This window comes from Microcebus murinus, chromosome 7 (assembly GCF_040939455.1).
Source record: "Microcebus murinus isolate Inina chromosome 7, M.murinus_Inina_mat1.0, whole genome shotgun sequence".
NCBI lineage: Eukaryota > Metazoa > Chordata > Mammalia > Primates > Cheirogaleidae > Microcebus > Microcebus murinus.
Genome location: NC_134110.1, coordinates 26,327,402 through 26,343,433, shown reverse-complemented (window position 1 = coordinate 26,343,433; position 16,032 = coordinate 26,327,402). Strand labels below are relative to the sequence as shown.

Below are 16,032 nucleotides of genomic sequence, written 5' to 3'. Positions count from 1 at the left end.
GGCATTATGAGTACATTATGGGATGCAGAGGAGAAAGACAGAACGCGGAAACCGGAGTCTCTCAGCTAGGACCCGGAACAGGTTAGGGCCTATCAGGGGCAGGATGAAGTAAGAATCACTATGGGGGCGGATGCATGACCAGTGTGTAAACAACTGAGTTATAAAAGAGTCTCTAACACACAAAGGAGGGTCCCTGCCCAAAGAAGAGGCCACTGTGCTGGCACTCTGGGGGCTCGGACCCTAGCTCGAGCTAGACAATAAAACTCCTTTTGATAATTACAGCCTCGGTGACTCTGTCTCTCTGTCCTGCGGCCCTGCGAATCTCGAATATAACAGCTGTATATGTTGAAGGGGTTTTTTTTGAGGGGGGGGAAGGGGGGACTAATGTAAATAAGAAATATTTTGCCTCTTCCAGGGTCACTGTCTGCAGGCACTCAAAATGGTCCAACGTTTGACACATCACAGTAGTCTTTCCTACAACACAGCGTCTAACAAAACTAGGCTGTCCAGAACCCCTGGTAATAGAATTGTTTACCTTTATACCAAGAAGGTTGGGAAAGCACCAAAATCTGCATGTGGTGTGTGCCCAGGTAGACTTCGAGGAGTTCGTGCTGTGAGACCTAAAGTTCTTATGAGGTTGTCTAAAACAAAAAAACATGTCAGCAGGGCCTATGGTGGTTCCATGTGTGCTAAATGTGTTCTCGACAGGATCAAGCATGCTTTCCTTATCGAGGAGCGAAAATCGTTGTGAAGGTGTTGAAGGCACAAACACAGAGCCACAAATCTAAATAAGAAAATGAATCTTTTCTGAGGAATAAAAATTAAAAGGCTAAAAAAAAAAAAGAAAGAAAGAAAAAAGAAATATTTTAACTCAAAATACATTTCTTCGTCATATTTTGAGATGGCCGCCGGGCAAACAGGAATAATGGCGAGGCTGTCTAGGTGGGGGAGCTAGGGAGAAATTGGCATCTGTAGAGAGTCTATGTTGACCACAGCCAGGCTCTGCTTATTGGATCTGAGGTTTTGCTAAAAGAGTGACACCCTCAAAGGTGTGAATAAAAACAGTTCCCCAGGCATGGTGGCTCACGCCTGTAATCCTAGCACTGCACTATGGGAGGCCGAGGCAGGTGGATTGCTCGAGGTCAGGAGCTGGAAACCAGCCTGACCAAAAGCAAGACCCTGTCTCTACTATAAATAGAAAGAAATTAATTGGCCAACTAAAAATATATAGAAAAAATTAGCCGGGCATGGTGGCACATGCCTGTAGTCCCAGCTACTCGGGAGGCTGAGGCAGGAGAATCACTTGAGTCCAGGAGTTTGAGGTTGCTGTGAGCTAGGCGGACGCCACGGAACTCTAGCCCAGGCAACAGAGTGAGGCTCTGTCTCAAAAAAAAAGTTATAAGTGGATTTCTGTAACTGGTTAAAGAAAGGAAGCTTTGTCTAAAGGTTTGACATGTTGTAACTTAAGATAAGGAAGTCCGTTAATCCTAGATAGCCTGCGGGTGTGGTTTAAGCTTTATCTTGCATGGCCCTAGGCCTGTTAATGAGCCACAAAGGACATCTCCAAGAAGGGAGGGTGCATGACAGGACAGCAGCTAAGCTTTAGGGTATTTCTGGGGTCCCCTTGGCCAAGAGGGGGTCCATTAAAGTTTTATTGTAGCTCACATGAGCAAAGCACTAGTTTCGATACCTGGGGGTCCTGCTCCTTTGAACTGTCTTGGGACGTGGCACACATGATTCTCACTGCCTGACCTGCTTGCTGCCTCCTTCCCTGAGCTCATCTTCTACGTGTTACTCCTTCACGGCCTTTGGCGGGGCTTGGAGCCCACTTTGTTGGGGAAGGCTGGTCCCCTGGCCTCCTGCCACCTCTAGATGGAGGGTCCCTGGGTCCTGGGGGTCTTTGCCTATCCTGCCTGCCCTTACCCCCAGCCCCCATCGCCACCTCCAACCTCCTGGAGCTGCCCATGTGGGAGGGATCCTGGGACTAGGACCCACTCAGGAAGGCGGCTGAGAGGGGCTGGGAGGGGCAGGGAGGGGCCAAGTCCCCACATGACCTTGGGACTGAGTTCTGCATTGTTTTCCAGGAATTGGCTCTCCCTTCTGGACAGAGATTTTGACTTTGCAAGGAAGCCTCTCCCTGCTATGCAACCAGTGGCCTCCCCAGGCCCACAGGAAGGGCTCTCCCCCGTAGCACCTCGTGGGGATGGGTGGGACACTTTCTGCTCAGACACTGGACTTCTGGGTGGGGCTGCAGACACCCCTCCCTGTCCACTGGGCGCCAGTCCCCTCACCACCTGCCTCAGCCCCCCACCCCCACCCCATCTTGGCCCTCTGGATGGGTGGGGGCAGGACACTTACTTTCCCTCCACTGCCCTGGCAGGGCTCCAGGCGGGGGCGGCTGGTGGCAGAGGTGCTAGGTACAATTCCGAGAAAAGGAAACTGAAAGCTGCTAGGGCCACATCCACCCTGAGCCTGTGCCAGCTCTGCTGGCCAAACGCCTCTTCCTGGGCCCCTCTCCTCCCCCACACTACACACAACATGCACACACACACCTCACATACACACCCCACATGCACACACTTACACCCTACCCACAGCACACACACATACAACACACACACACTTCACCCACGGCACACACACCCTACACATACACACACCACCATAGCATGCACACATCCCCCACATGCACACATTCACGCTTCCCCCACAGCATGCACACACACAACCACACATGCAACAGCCACAGCGCACACACACAACCACCACAGCATGCACACACACCACACACATCCCACCCACAGCACACGAGCATACCACACATAAACTACCCACAGCACACACACACCACACACATCCCACCCACAGCATGCGCACACACACCACACATAAACTACCCACAGCACGCACACACACACAACCACCACAGCATGCACACACACCAGCCACAGCACACACACAAACACCACAGCATGCACACAACCACCACAGCACACACACAACCACCACAGCACACACACAAACACCACAGCATGCACACAACCACCACAGCATGCACACACACACCAGCCACAGCACACACACCAGCCACAGCACACACACAACCACCACAGCATGCACACATACACCAGCCACAGCACACACACACCAGCCACAGCACACACACAACCACCACAGCACACACACAACCACCACAGCATGCACACACACCAGCCACAGCACACACACAACCACCACAGCATGCACACACACCAGCCACAGCACACACACAACCACCACAGCATGCACACATACACCAGCCACAGCACACACACAACCACCACAACATGCACACACACACCAGCCACAGCACACACACACCAGCCACAGCACACACACCAGCCACAGCATGCACACACACCAGCCACAGCACACACACAACCACCACAGCATGCACACACACACCAGCCACAGCACACACACAACCACCACAGCATGCACACACACACCAGCCACAGCACACACACAACCACCACAGCATGCACACATACACCAGCCACAGCACACACATACACAACCACCACAGCAGGGATGCAGGTTTTAATTCCCAAAAAAGAGTGGGTTTTAAAGACACAACTTGTAAAACATTTTACCCTTTTTTAGGCTGTTCCATCTGTTACAAAAATATACTACAAAGCTATAGTAACCAAAATAGCATGTGAGGACTGAACTCTGATCTTTTTCTTTTGCTAAAAACTCTTTCCTAAGGAGGCCAGCTGGGTCAGGCTTTCGAATGGTAAATTCCTACTAAGCGGCTTTTGTTAACCAAATAAAGCAGTGGTTTACTTCCCAACCTGATTCTGGTATGGCATTAACATCACCTAAAAGATAGGAAGCCCCTGTCTTAACTCAAGCATCCTAGCAGATGCCTATCATAAATTTAAAATATCTTAACTCAAGCATCCTAGCAGGCGCCTATTGTAATTTAAAATGTCCTCCTGTCTGGACCTCCCAGAGTGCTCATACCCTTATCTTAAAGTAAGCATATCCTTTCTGGTCTTCTAGATAAAGTCTAACTCTCTCAGCCAATTGCCAGCCAAAGACTCTTTAAACCCACCTATAACCTGTAAGCCCCCCCCCCTTCGAGATGTCCCACCTTTTTGGGCCAAACCAATGTATGCCTCTCATGTATTGATTTGTGACTTTGCCTGTAACCCCGTCTCTCTGAAAATGTATAAAACTGAACTGTAACCCAGCCACAGCGAGTCCACTTGCCCAAGGCCTCTTGGCAGTGGCTCCGGGTCATGGTCCTCAAATTTGGCTCAGAATAAATCTCTTTAAAATTATTTTACAGAGTTTGGCTTTTTCCGTCGACACATGGTACTAGCATAAGAACAGACACATAGTTGAATGGAACAGAACAAAGAGCCCAAGTATGAGTGTTAATGGGAAAAAACCCAAACTCTGTAAAATAATTTATTTTGAGCTGAATATGTGTGGCTGGCCCAGAGCACAGGCCCTCCAGAGGTCCTGAGACAATGTGCCTGTGGTAGCTGGGTTACAGTTTGTTTTATACATTCGTGGAGACAGGAATTACACATAAGATCCTAAGTCAATATGTGGAGGGTGTACATTGGCCCCAAAAGATGGGGCATCTCAAAGGAGGGGGTGTTAAAAGTTAACACAAAAGTTAACACACACACAACCATCACAGCATGCACACACACACACACCACATACACACACACCAGCCCGAGAACACACACATGCATTGCACTCACAAACACTGTGCATACCACATGTACACTGTTCACCCACCACATCACGTGGGCACCCCTTCCCACACGCACATAGTCACACAGACACTTGCATTTGTAAAAAGAAATTCAAAGTCTCAATGGCCAACTCTCTGTGCAGAAGAGAAGGTGGAAGCTTCAGGCATTGTGAACAGCAGCCCCCAGAGATCATTCATTAAGGAAATTCCTCAATGACCTCCCAAAAGCAAGGACATGCAAATTGTACCTTGTCTGGCACCTAAACTAAAGCCTGTTTGATTGCACACTAAGAATGAATTACAAGTTGATCTTACAGGTAACAGAACTGGAGACAAGACAGAGTCAGACATTCTTCCACCTGCCCAGGGACATCTGCATAACTGATGCTCCCTTGCTCCCTTGTTTTACATACAATGTGGATTTGTTGGGCCTCACAAGAATGTAACCACCACCTCATCAGCCCCTTTTCCCCTGCCCTTTCCTTCTCTCTGCTGAAGGTCCCCACCTCTCCTTGAGAAAAACAGCCACGGCTTGTCTGTTTGTCTGTGATTGGTGTTGGTCCCGAGCACATCCTCAACATCTTGGTAAATTAACCTCCATTGATTGAGATTTTTGCCTCAGTCATTTATTTAGGTCGACACACTCACACGTCATTCATGAGTGTGAAGCCTCAGGCTAAGGTGCTTTCTTTTAGCTTATGTATATTGCTTGTTTTTAAGAAGTTGGGTTGAGTGGGCTGATCGCAGTAATTTTGGGGATAAAACAAAAGGGCAAGCACGTGGGCACAAGGGGCCAACCAATCGATGTAAAGGTCAAGCGTGTGGACAGGTGATGCACCTGGGGTATAAAGGGCTCCGTCCCACAGTGCACCGGGTCTTTGTCCCAATAGAGGCCGCCATATCGGTGCTCTGGGACTTAGACCCTAGCTCGAGCTAGTCAATAAAACTCCTTTTGATGATTTCAGCCTCAGTGACCCTGTCTCTTTGTTCTGTGGTCCTACGGTTTCCCGCTCTAACAATGAGCACAAACCTCACACTCACACACCATGCACACTGCACCCCCTAATGCCCTGCATGCCGGCAGAACTGTGTATGGAGTGTGACCAGCAGCTGAGCCTCGGAGGGTTGAGGGACTTCCTTGTGTGCAGGGCCCAGAGGTCATTTTCAATTCACAAGCAGGGGAGTAAATCCAAGGGAGCCACAACCGTCAAGAATACTGATGATGTTGACTAACTTGAGGATCTTAAAACGAGGTGGGGTTGAAACCCTAGGAGATGAATCAAGGCCAGGAAGGCAGGAAAAGGTGGAGGAGCAATCAGGAGTGGTGGTGGCAGCTGGGACTTGGGTTGGGGCCAGGGGCGGGTACCAGGGCCAAGGGCTCGGGGAGGGCAGGGCCGCTGGAGCAATCCATGGGGAATCCAGTATCAAGGCCAATTTCTGCATGTTGATGTTGATCACGTAGTTATGCAACACGTCAGCATTTAGAGAAGCTGGTCAGGGGAATATCAGGACTCTGTTATTTTTGCAACTTTTTTGTAAGTGTGAACTGATTTCAAAATGAAAAGATAAAAGTGTCTTCAAAACCAGCCCAGTCATTGGAGGCTGCCTGGTGGGAGAGAACTGTTGGAGGATTCTCAAAGAAGCAGCACAGTGTGGACCACCATGCTCAGACAGAGTTGCAACAGTGGAGTGTCCACGATGGAAAATTTGTAATTTAACACTTAAAGAAATTTTAAGAAGAAATACAGAAAAATCTATTTACATATTAAATGAGATGAAATATTTTTAAGTATTAGATCAATACTTTTAAATATATAATATTAACATAAAAAAGTTCCACGCAAGACGCACAAGGTGTCGGTGCACATGTGCAGATGTGTATGGGGGTGTAACTGTGTATGAGTGTGTGTTCAGGTGTGTGTATGGGGGTGTACCTGTGTAGATAGATGTGTATTCATGTGTATGTATGGGGGTGTACCTGTGTAGATAGATGTGTGTTCAGGTGTGTGTATGAGGGTGTACCTGTGTGTGGATGTGTGTTCAGGTGTGTGTATGGGGGTGTACCTGTGTGGTTATGTGTTCAGGTGTGTGTATGGGGGTGTACCTGTGTGGATATGTGTTCAGGTGTGTGTATGGGGGTGTACCTGTGTGGATATGTGTTCAGGTGTGTGTATGGGGGTGTACCTGTGTGGTTATGTGTTCAGGTGTATGTGTGGGGGTGTACCAGCCAAGCGAGGCTGGCGCAGGGGATGGGGCTGTGACCATGGGCTTCTGTCCATGCAGATAGGCACCCATTGACTCCCCACTGTCAATCTTTGCCAGGACTCCTGTGGGGATAGTTGAAGGAAGGGGCCTTGGCCTCCTCCTTTGCCATCTGAGTCCTGGACATAAAAAAACTTTTTCTCTCCTGGGGGCTTCTTACTGTCTGGAGGCCTTTGTGACTTCTGGGCAATGTTATTTTTAATGCCCTTTTTACAAAAAGCACACTAACTGTACATAATTTCTACCCTTCTGATTATAAAACATCTCCTGGCCAAATTGAGTTTTCTTCCTGGTCTTAGAGGAAGAGACCATTCTTATCCCGAGTTCCAATTTAGGGGCACATGACTGAAGAGTGTCAGTCGTGACCTACCCCAGCCCACAGCGGTAGAGGCTCTCAGGCTGGCACTACTAGGCTGTCCGCCCTGCCCCCACACAGCAATGAGCTGCGGCTCTCCCGAGATCACAGGCCGCATTTTCCACCTGCACAAGCCGGAGAAGCACAGAAGGCACGGGGGCATTGTTGTGTCCAAGAATTCTGTATCTCAGAACAGAATGTCAGAGTAACAAGCTCACACCAACGTAAGCAACAAATGGAGGTTTATTTAAGCTAGCTCGAGCTAGGGTCCAGGTCCCAGAGCACCAGCTCAGTGGTCTCTTTAGACAAAGACCCTTGGCAAGGTTTTAGCACAGGTTTTATACTTTTAGTTGTTGTGCAACTCAGGTTACTGGTTACAAGTGGTATCCGGAGCCCACCCAGCACCCACACATCCCACTCAAGCTGTCCACGCACTGATCATGCTGGCCATGTATTGATTTACTGATTGGTTGGCTAGGTCCCATGGACTTTGCACTACCTTGTCAGGTAGTGCCTTACCAGTTTCCTCCCTGGGGCCTTGTTTGTTCTCTCTCTCTCTCTCTCTCTTTTTTTTTTTTTCTTTTACTTTGTAGAAGCCTGTCATAGCTTCAGTCAGGCTAAGTGGCAAGCAAGCAAGCAAGCAAATTACAAAAGCTAAGGTACAGAAGCCAAGATAGCGGTTAGTTTGTATCCTACAGCATCCCTGATTCCCTGAACCTGCCTTCACAGTGGCCACAGACAGCCGGCACGGCGCTGGCAGTGGCATGTGAATAAAAAGAAATTTTCTTTCTTAAGTACCCTGCTCCCGCTCTAGGAAAACACCAAAGGCTGTAGGAATTCTGCTGGGCATGATACACAGTTGTGAGCACATGCACCCGGCAGGCATTTTTCCTCCCTGGGCATCAAAATGGCTGTGGTGGGTGTTAGCTGCCCCAAGCCAGACCCTTGCACTGGGCAGTTTCCCCAACCGGCTGCCAGCCTCTGGCACGGGGTAGATCAGAGCCTCACATCAGTTCAGGTTGGTTGGAGCTGCGTCCATCTGGGCAGAAAGACATGGGCCTCCTTGGAGCTAATCGAACCCTGGCACGTGGTAGGAATCCCTTTCTTTCTTACCCGAAGACGTCAAGCTCCCACACGTGGCTTGTCCTGGAGCTGCTCCCTGCCTCTTCCAGCAGTCACAGGGTGCCATTCTACTGGGAAGCCAATGGCCCAAACCAGGGACACCAAATCTGTTACCAAAAGCTCAACACTTGTCCACAAGGCCAAATCAGAATAATGAGGACAAATGGTTTGTGAGGAAGGAAAGAGACATTTTATTACTTTGCCAGCAAAGGAGCAGGATGGAGACTTCTGTCTGAGATGGCACCGTCTTCATAACAAGCAGAAACACAGAGCTTTTAAAGGACGGGTTCTCAGCTTCAGGCAATTACTGTTCAACCACAGTTGGTGACTCTGATCATCCCATCTCTGCTGAGGACAATCCTGTGACCTCCACCCAGGACCTCCCTTTACCAGGTTGAGCCATCTCCTGTTGCTCAAATAACAAAAAACTTGCGCTGCCCCTCCCAACCCCTGGCCTGAGGCTGGAATGCAGGTTTTAGTTCTCAAAAAGGAGTGGCTAGTGTTTTAAAGAGACAGGAAATATTTTTGCCATTTCTTCAAGCCATTCCTTCTGTTACCTGGTGGCTGTTTCCACGCAGGGAACTGAGACCTGCAGTAGGAAGCAAAGCATCGAGCGCTCAGGGGAGCCAGGAACAGCCACAGCAGACATTTGGCCCCATTCACTGTCACCATCACCTCCACACAGCCAGGGTGGGGCAGGGGCAGTGGCCGGGGGAGGGTCAGGGTGTCTATGGGCCTCCGTAACTTTTTCTAGTTATAGTTCCCATCGTTCTGTTTGCTATTTCATCTGTGAACTGGACTGGGCCCCATTCCCTGCTCAGTTGCTGAATCTGCAGACCTCATTTGCCCCCCAACAAAAGCTCTCCCAGCACCCCCCACGCTGTACCCAGAAGGCTTGGGGGCTCTTCCAGCCCCCAGAGTCCCCAGAGGACAACCAGCCTTTAGAAGGTCATACATGAAGAGACCACGGGACTCAGTGGTGCATAGGGGCATCTTCCACTGACCGGTCACTGAGCTAAAATATCCAGAGATCACGGGCCAGGAGCCCAGCAGCAAGGCTAAGGACCATCCCACTGCCACGTGCGTCCACCCAAGCACAGCCACACCCTGCCCTCCCTCAGTCTGGCCTGGCCCTTAGTGCCTGTCACAGCCGGTAGTCAAGCCTGGTTGGTGCTGGCTTAGGCCTTGGTCGGTTCTGGTCTTTATCTTGGCATTTGGCCTTGTGTCAACCTGGTTCATCTAAGCCTTAGATTTGATCTTGGCCTTGGTTTTGATCTTGAATTGGCCCTTGGTCCCAGGCCTTATTCTGCTCTGTACAGACAGGTTTATAAAGGGCAGGGAAGAACAAGAGACGGCAACTATGAAGGGAAAGTTGGTTGTGGTGTGAGGTTAGCTGCAGGGGACACAGGCCTGCCAGTGCAAAGGCTCCCTCGCCCTATCCCGAGAGCACATGGCAGGCTGCCATCCCTGCTATCCACCCAATTTTCAAAGACTTTTCATAATTAAAATGCACAGTGCTAGTGAGTGTGAGATTAAAGAGTGTCCTTCAACATAGGGTTGAGAATTGTAGTTGGTAGTCTGGAAAGTAATTTGGCAAGGTATGTCAGGAAGCCAGAAAAACATTCCTACCCTTTGTCTCAGTAAGTGCAACCTAAGGTTGTTTTTAGGAAACAAGCAGTTCCTGGGACAGCACCCCACCACCCACCCACCCACTGTTCACTCGAGGTTTATGGCAGGCAGTGTGCTAGGAACTCAGACTACTGAGTGAGAGAGAAAAAAAGAAATTTCTCTGTCGTAATAAAACTTTCATCACAGCACAAGGAGGCAGAGAAGGAATGACCAGAACGAGTGAGTGGCTTACACGGAGAAAACACGAGTGCTTGGGAGAAAGTGGGCTGAGCTGGCCTCTGGGCACAGTGGGCAGGAGACTGCACTTCTCAGTGGGGTGGTCAGGCGGGGCCCTGCACAGGGGACATGGGAGCAAAACCAGGAAAGCACGTGAGGAATTGATTATGTGGGGATCTGGGAAGGAGGAGAAAGCAGCCTGTGCAGACAGTGCCTGGGACGTTCCAGCATCAGGGAGGTGGGGGATGGGAGGGAGTGTAGGGGACACCCAGTCTTGCAGGCCAGTGTCAGGTGCTGCCGTGTCCCAGCAGAGAGGTCACCATGGGCCTGGGTGGGGCAGTGGCCGGAGCCCACCTCCCCAGCATCACTTGCTGAGATACCTGATGTTTTACCAGAAAGATGAGACATTTCCCCAAAGTTTCCCATATCTCTTCCCTTGGGATCTGAGGTGCTTGGGGGACAGGCAGGGTGGGGAGTCCCCCAGGGTATGGGAGGAAAAGCTATGGAGATGAGGGAAAAGCAGTTGGGTTTGTTTTCCAGAAGTCAGATGAGATTAAAGTAGCAGGGAGGGCCTTGTGGGGAAGAAAGCTCCAGAGACCCTCTTCTTGCCTTGAGCTCCATGTCCCACTCAGCCTCTCGGCCAGGCCCCTCTGTCTTTGCTCCTCCCGGGGCAGAAAGGCCAGCGGCCGCCCAGAGGAGGGCGCAGCGGCTCGGGGCTCAGGCAAAAGCACAGCGAGTGGCTCCTGATGCCAGGACAGGATGGGACATGGGGTAAACCCAAGTGCCTCCATTCAGAGGCCAGCAGGGCTCCCAGGCACAGCTGCCCACACCCCTGTGATTCTGTGCCAGCCACACGGATTTGGGGCTGTCCGTGGTGGCACTTGGCATGATCTACTCATGGGTTTACAGACAGAGCGAATGGAAATACCAGATGCCCAGTTAAATGTGAATCTCAGATAAACAGCAAGTAACTACTTCTACTGATACTTGGGATATACTTTTATACTAAAAGTTATTATTTATCTGAAATTCAAATTTAGTGGGGCATCTTGCTCTAGCTACCCTGCTCAGCACACCAAGTCCAGGAAGACAGACCCATGCCTGTCACACTGTGGAGAGTCAGAGGGACAAAGACGTCTCGGACCAAGACCTCTGGCACAGCTGGCCAGCATACGAAGGCCAGGACCTGGTCACAGGCTAGTTGCTCATGGCGTGGCAGGACCAGGCCTGACCCCAGGCGGGGACAGTCATCTACCCAGGATGTGATGAGGCTATCAGAGCAGGGGCCACCACCACTGAAGGTGCCCCTGGCAACTGACACTCTCCCATCTCTAGGTCCACTTGGACCCCTCCCAGCACAGGTGGGTGCTCTTGGAAGATTTGGGGGAACTTTCTGTCTAGAGCTTCAGTCCTGAAGGACCCCTTCCGGCCAATCCAGGGGGCATCAGAGAAGCCCAACCAGGGCGGAGACGTCAGGACAGCTGATGGCCACAGCCGCCCTGCCTCCACTGTGACCATCCCAATGGTTCTGTGGTGTCCCTACTCCGATGTGCCCTAGAGCCATGTGGCAAGAGCTCTGCCAGGAGAGCTAAGAACCAGGGACTGTGCGGGGCCCCAGTGGCTGGCTGGACACTCAAGCCCCAGGAACATTCCCTGGGCCCAGGGTGCTGACTGGTATTTTGCTGAGAGCTGAGGTCAGAGAGTGCGGTGGATGGCCCTCAGGACTAGCAGAAACAGAAAGAAAGTGCTGAGTGAGTGAGCAGACAAGTGTTTATTGGCCTTGAGGGGGCCACGTGTGGGAGGCTTACAGGGCCTCCAGAGATCCGGTTCCTTCCTTGCTTGGACAGAGGTAGGGCTGAGGCTCCTCAGTGAGTGAGTGGCAGCGTAGGTGGGAGCTTTGGACTCCTGCTGTGGCCTGTGGTCTTCCTGTGGCCCCAGGGTCAGCGACAGGGCCCCTGGCTCTGAGGCCAGGTGGATCAAATGCAGCCACCTCGCAGCAAGTGCGGGTTGGAGGCCCCAGGCCAGAGGACGGGCTAGTCCACACAGCGATTGTTAAATCTGCACACTAGGAACACGCCTGGGCCAGGGTCCCCTGACAAGGAAGCCCCCACCTTTGCCCTGACCACTTCCTTCCCCTGAGCGCATGGCTGAAAACCCAGCCCTGAATCCATGTAACTACATGCTAACGCAGTCTCAGACTGAGGAGCCTGCTATGGCCTGGGACACAAGAGGGGATGTGAGGGGAGGGGACCAGGAAGGCCCTCACAGCAGAGCCCAGAGGACTGACCCCAGGCTGAGCAGGACCCCCACAGACAGGGCGCAGGTGCTGCCCACCACCAGGACCCCCGCATTACAGAGGTCTTCCTTGCAACAAGATATCTTGTAGCTCATCGTGAAGTTTGGGACTAATTGCGGAATTACAGAGTCCTCCGGCGGGCAGGTGGGAAGGCAGAGCTTGTTCTCTACTTTCACTTCCTGAGACTCTGCAAGAGAGGGGGAGGTGAGCACCACAGCCCCTCAGTCCCCAGAGCCCTGCTGCAGGGCATCTCAGTACCTCAAAGGCTATGGCCAGTGCAAGAGTGCAAAAACCAGAGGTGTCAGGACCAAGGTCACCAGAAGTCCTTTGACCACAAAGATGCTGAGGCTGAAGAGGGCAGTGAAGGCCTGAGGTCACCCAGGGAACCAGGAAGAAGGGCAGCAGGCCCCTGGGGCAGAGCTCTTTACTTAGGTAGCCCCCCTCTGCCCTCCCCTTGGAGAAGTGAGCAGGCTGTGAGGGCAGTTGTCCAGGCCACCAGGCTCAGGGACAGGCCTCACCTTGCTGAAGGCATGGCATGGACACAAAGCTCCAGGGAAGCCCTCCTTCATCCTCCCACTGCCCGGTTAATACTCCACCACTCCAGAGTCATTCCTTTAGCTTGAAGCTACTGTCTCCTGGCTCCTCCCATCACATGCACAACTCACTAAATGCTCATGGCCCGCCTCCCTCCCTCATAGAGCAGCTGAGATCCCAAGCATGGGCTGGGGATGAGGGGCAGTGGCCATTTGGGGGCCCAGGCAGCTGCAGTTGGGGTGTGAGTCTGCCAGAGGGAGGCAAGGGCCCTGCTGTCAGATGCTGGGAGGGGAAGGGATGGCTTCCCTGATGAGGGGGCTGCATGTTTTTGAACCTGGAAGCCCATCTGCCTCTGCAGACCCACAGCACCTTGGAGCCCAGGCCCCTCAGCTCTGCCATTCTCCCACTCCCCACCTGCACAGGCCCTGCCACCAGTGCCCACCCCACCCTGCTCTCCTCTCAGGAACCACAGACCAGCCCTGAGAGCACTGGGAGGATTGAAGGGGGACCTTAGTCTACAATGCAGAGATTCCTCCAAGAAGGACCCCACTCCAGGCACTCACCCACAATGGCGGTCACTTTCTGGGTGACACAGACCCCATTTGGGTAGGTGCATGTGACCACCGGGCAGGAATCCCCGGGAACGAGCTGAGTGCAGTGGTAGCAGCGTAGACCCTGGGCTGGAGGAGAGAGCATGGTCAGGTGAGGCCCCAGGGAGGTTACCTCTGGTCCCAGCAGACAGACCATATCAGTGGGTGACGACAGCAGGTGCCAGGACATGTGAGAACACCCCTGGTGAGCCCCTTGCATCCATAAGCACACACCACTATCACCCACAGCAAATCCCTGGCCAGCACCTGCTGCCTGTGCCTGTGGCTGGTGCAGCAGACCCACACATCTGCTTGCAAAACATAGCCTGGCAACCTTAAAACTCAACCCCCTTGATGGAGATGCACTGGCTGGCAGTGCTCAATTCGAAATACACACCAGCACCCAGCACCCTGAGCGTCCTCAGACAAGGATACAGCCAGCACACATGGTCACGAGCACTGAGTAGGCACCAGATGAGCACACCAGCCACCTCAGGCACCGACTAACATAGCAGCCCACGGCCAACCCTCTTCAGCATACAGGACATCTGAGCATACCCACCCACAAAACACCAATCCCAGCACACTGTGGGCACACTGGGAACACACCAGAAATGCAAATTTCCTAGAACTCTCTCCAGTGCCGCCCAGCTCACCTCTCTCTGCACACAGCAGGGCCATCAACAGGACCAGAGCAAAGGTCTTCATGGCGCGGGGACAGCTCCTTCTAGGGTAAGGGATGCAGAGACAAAAGTTTTTTTTTTTTTTTTTTTTTTTTTTTTTTTTTTTTTTTTGAGACAGAGTCTCGCTTTCTTGCCCAGGCTAGAGTGAGTGCCGTGGCGTCAGCCTAGCTCACAGCAACCTCAAACTCCTGGGCTCAAGCGATCTTCCTGCCTCAGCCTCCCGAGTAGCTGGGACTACAGGCACGAGCCACCATGCCCGGCTGATTTTTATATTATATATATTAGTTGGCCAATTAATTTCTTTCTATTTTTATGGTAGAGACGGGGTCTCGCTCAGGCTGGTTTTGAACTCCTAACCTTGAGCAATCCGCCCGCCTCGGCCTCCCAGAGAGCTAGGATTACAGGCGTGAGCCACCGCACCCGGCCGAGACAAAAGTTTTGAGTGCTAGAGCAGCCCTCAACCACCCAGCACCTGGGAGCTGGCGTCCCAGTCCCAGACAGGAGCAGTGTCTGGAGCATCCCGCACTCTCTCCCACCCTGTCCTTCGAAAAGCCAGCTCTGCCCCCTAATCCCCCCACCCCCGCCCCATTCCTTCCTCCCCATCCAGCCGCTCTCACCCAGAGCCCTGTCCTCCCACTAGCACCCTCCCAGGCCTGGCCCACCTTTTCTCACCTGCTTCCCTCTGGCTAGCCTGGCAAACTCTAAGGAGTGGCAGCAGTCTCCAGGCAGTGAGCACCTGCCCCAGAGAGTGGCTCCTCCCCTTGGGCTGTTCTTCATTGGCCAGAGCTGGAAGGTGCAGATGAATTTCCACATCACAGAAACTTTAGACAGGAGCAGGAAGTGACTCCAAGCCACTTGCTTCCCCCTCCCCCAAAAAACATTAACATTAGGGAGTATAAATGTTTTTGGTTACATGGATCACTTTTGTAATGCTGAGTCAGTTATGAGTGTGTCCATCACCCAGATAGTGCTCATTGTACCCACTGGAGTCTTATTTGGGAGGCCACAAGGACTTGCTGATGGACAGAATGGGTGAGGGGCATGACCCTGTGAGGCAGCTGGCTTTGAGTCTGAGTGATGGGCGTTTGCATTTGCAGAGTTGGAGAAGCCGAGTCAAAGGCAGGGCCTGGCGCAAGCACGGATCTCACACTCTGCTCCAAACCCTTGCCAGGGTCCCTACAGCAGCCAGTAAGTGATATGTGAGTTATTCATTCATCCACCATAATCCTCACAGGGATTACTTACAATGATGAGTCATTGACTTTGATAAGGGAAACCCCCATCTATTACTTGGCACATCAGCCACCAGAGACCCAAACCACTCACGGAAGACCCACATCAGCATGATACTAACCTGTTACCTGGCCCATCAACTAGTCTATTGCCCACATCAACGTAACACTGAATCTATTGCCTGGTGCATCAACTACCCTATTGCTTGGTATATCAACATAACACTAAACTATTACCTGACACATCAACTAACCTACACCTGATACCCACCCCTCGGACCACCCCTACTTAATAAAAGTGGGAAAAATCGGGTAGATGGGCCTCAGAATTTGGTGGTGAGGCTCTCTGAGCCAGCTGAC

General features: G+C 51.9%; 2 protein-coding genes across 3 annotated transcripts; one reads left to right on the top strand and one right to left on the bottom strand.

Annotated features, from left to right (window-relative positions):
* Positions 1 to 439: 439 nt before the first annotated feature.
* LOC109731113 (large ribosomal subunit protein eL34-like) lies at positions 440 to 751 on the top strand. Its single transcript, XM_076004666.1, has one exon. It carries the CDS (start codon positions 440 to 442, stop codon positions 749 to 751), a length of 312 nt encoding a protein of 103 aa, XP_075860781.1.
* Positions 752 to 12,089: 11,338 nt separating this feature from the next.
* Positions 12,090 to 15,199, bottom strand: LY6S (lymphocyte antigen 6 family member S). 2 transcript variants are annotated; one of them, XM_012752940.3, is made up of 4 exons: positions 15,113 to 15,199; positions 14,414 to 14,484; positions 13,731 to 13,847; positions 12,090 to 12,820 (listed from the first exon to the last, which is right to left on the bottom strand). In XM_012752940.3, the coding sequence occupies exons 2-4, from the start codon at positions 14,463 to 14,465 to the stop codon at positions 12,600 to 12,602; spliced, it is 390 nt and encodes a 129-aa protein (XP_012608394.1). In that variant the 5' UTR covers positions 14,466 to 14,484; positions 15,113 to 15,199; the 3' UTR covers positions 12,090 to 12,599. The 2 variants fall into 2 exon arrangements, with proteins under 2 accessions (XP_012608394.1, XP_012608395.1); XM_012752941.2 differs by having other exon boundaries at positions 15,103 to 15,145.
* Between the last annotated feature and the right edge of the window lie 833 nt (positions 15,200 to 16,032).